General features: G+C 59.6%; 1 protein-coding gene across 1 annotated transcript, besides 1 other annotated feature; it reads right to left on the bottom strand.

Annotated features, from left to right (window-relative positions):
* Positions 1 to 252: 252 nt before the first annotated feature.
* On the bottom strand, positions 253 to 1,419 carry TraAM80_06805 (meiotic nuclear division protein 1-like protein; the record flags this gene model as incomplete). Its single annotated transcript, XM_029383633.1, has 1 exon — positions 253 to 1,419. The coding sequence occupies one exon, from the start codon at positions 1,417 to 1,419 to the stop codon at positions 253 to 255; it is 1,167 nt and encodes a 388-aa protein (XP_029236548.1).
* A 370-nt stretch (positions 1,420 to 1,789) lies between these two features.
* Positions 1,790 to 1,810: a microsatellite.
* Positions 1,811 to 1,852: the final 42 nt, after the last annotated feature.

A 1,852-nucleotide genomic window follows, 5' to 3' on the forward strand; every position in this document is an offset into this window, starting at 1 on the left:
TAAAATGAATTGGCCAACAGGAGCCAGAACCGCAGTGGCGGCATGCGCCGGCACAAACGACACAATCCGCGCAGTGCAGCAAAAGCACCGGTGGGGATACACAATAGGCTCTCTCTCTCCATCAAAGCACACTCAGATGCACCGAAGCGAGCAAGGCAAGCCACATGAAGGGCAAGGTTTAGGCCTGTAAAAGCGTCGAGCCCGAGACGTAGAGGTGGAGAAGTGTTAGTCTGCTTGAAAAAAACAGGCAGTTTACCACATTCGTGCTTTGCCTCGGGGGAGGGAGAGCAAAACTGCGCCGGCTGGCAGTCTCTTTCCCCTGTTGGATACGCTCCCTACGCACACCTGCACGCATTGCAAGCGCGGTGTGATATATGAGAGGCCGCTGGCCCGTGGCGCACACCTCTGCAACACCTTCTTTTTCTTCCCACAGCGAGCGGCCGTGTGCCCCACTACGTCCTTCTTGGCTTCTGTTCGTGGACGCTTCACTGCCCCTGTTTGGCCTTCTGTCGCCGCCGCCACGCCGTCTCCCCGGCCACGCTTGACCCGCTCTTGGGCGCTGCGTGTGCCAGGTGCCGCAGACGTATCCGTTGCTTCTGCCGCCGGCGATGGCGGTGGGACGCCCATCTCACCCCCAATGCCTCCTTCTGCGCCTCGCAGGGGTGACGAAGACGCCCCCTCGGAAGTTGCCGGGACCGCCTTTGACTTATCGTTTTTCTCGCGCACCAGATCCTCGAATTCGATATAGTCAACGTCCTCAGGCAGCCGCAGCTCTCGTGGAGTTAATCCCATGCGCTGCGAGATGTGGCGTTCCAGGAGACGCATGTTGTCTGTCCACCTGTTGGCCGCCTCCCACGCCACTTCTGTGGTGGCCCTCACCCTCTCAATCATGACTGGGTCAAACACCGCCAGCTTTTCCAGCTCCGCCCGCAGTGCCTTGACTTCTTCCTGCAACTGCCGCATCTTCGCAGAGTCGCGCCGTACGGATGCGGCATCGCCGATTCCTGTACACACGTCCTCCACGCGACGACGCGCTTCCGCCTCCTGCACCCCCAACGCGTGCACTTCCTTCTGCAGCTGCGGCAGCCCCATCCCATATCCCATACTCATGTGTTTGGCTGCGGCCACCGCCCCGCCACTACCGCTGGCGTTGAACGCCGCGGCCAACTGCTGCGCCGCTGTCTTGGGAAACCACCAAAAGAGGACGTGGACGCCGATCTTCTTCTGGCTGATGCGGTTCTCAGAGACGAGGAGTTCCAAGCATTCCTCGATCGACTGCAAAATGACGCCCGTCACCTTCGGCAGCACCACCAGCAGCTCCTTCAGTGTGTATGGCGTGGGGTGAGAGAAGAACCGCTCCTCAACCCGCGAGACCTTCTCTTCGACCGAAAGGCCTCGTTTCTTCGGTGCTCTGTTCATCCCCGACTGGACCCGGCCCTCTCACCTCCGTCCCCACCTGCCAGCACCACCACCACACTGCCGCCTCCTCTCCGGCTCCCTCCCTGGCCGCCGCACAACAGCAGCGGAGGAGGATGAACCAAAAACACACACAAAAAAAAAGAATGCTATCTTCGATACCGCAAAGCAGGAGCCGCAAAACACAGCCAGAGATCATCAACACAGCAGCAGCCTAGACACGGCAGCCGTCTGCAGAGCAGTGCATGTGGGTTCGGAGCACACGAAGAGGACACACCACTGCGCCTTCTCACCGCAGCCGGTGGCGAGTCCATATAGGAGCAAGAGGAAAGCAAACGCCAGCTGACAAGTGGCAAAGGGGGCAGAGGAATCACACTCACTCACTCACTCACTCGCAAAAACGGAGAGGCTGGAAAAAAAAGGCATTCTGACACCG

This window comes from Trypanosoma rangeli (genome assembly GCF_003719475.1).
Source record: "Trypanosoma rangeli strain AM80 chromosome Unknown Tra_15.4_contig_00259, whole genome shotgun sequence".
Lineage (NCBI taxonomy): Eukaryota > Euglenozoa > Kinetoplastea > Trypanosomatida > Trypanosomatidae > Trypanosoma > Trypanosoma rangeli.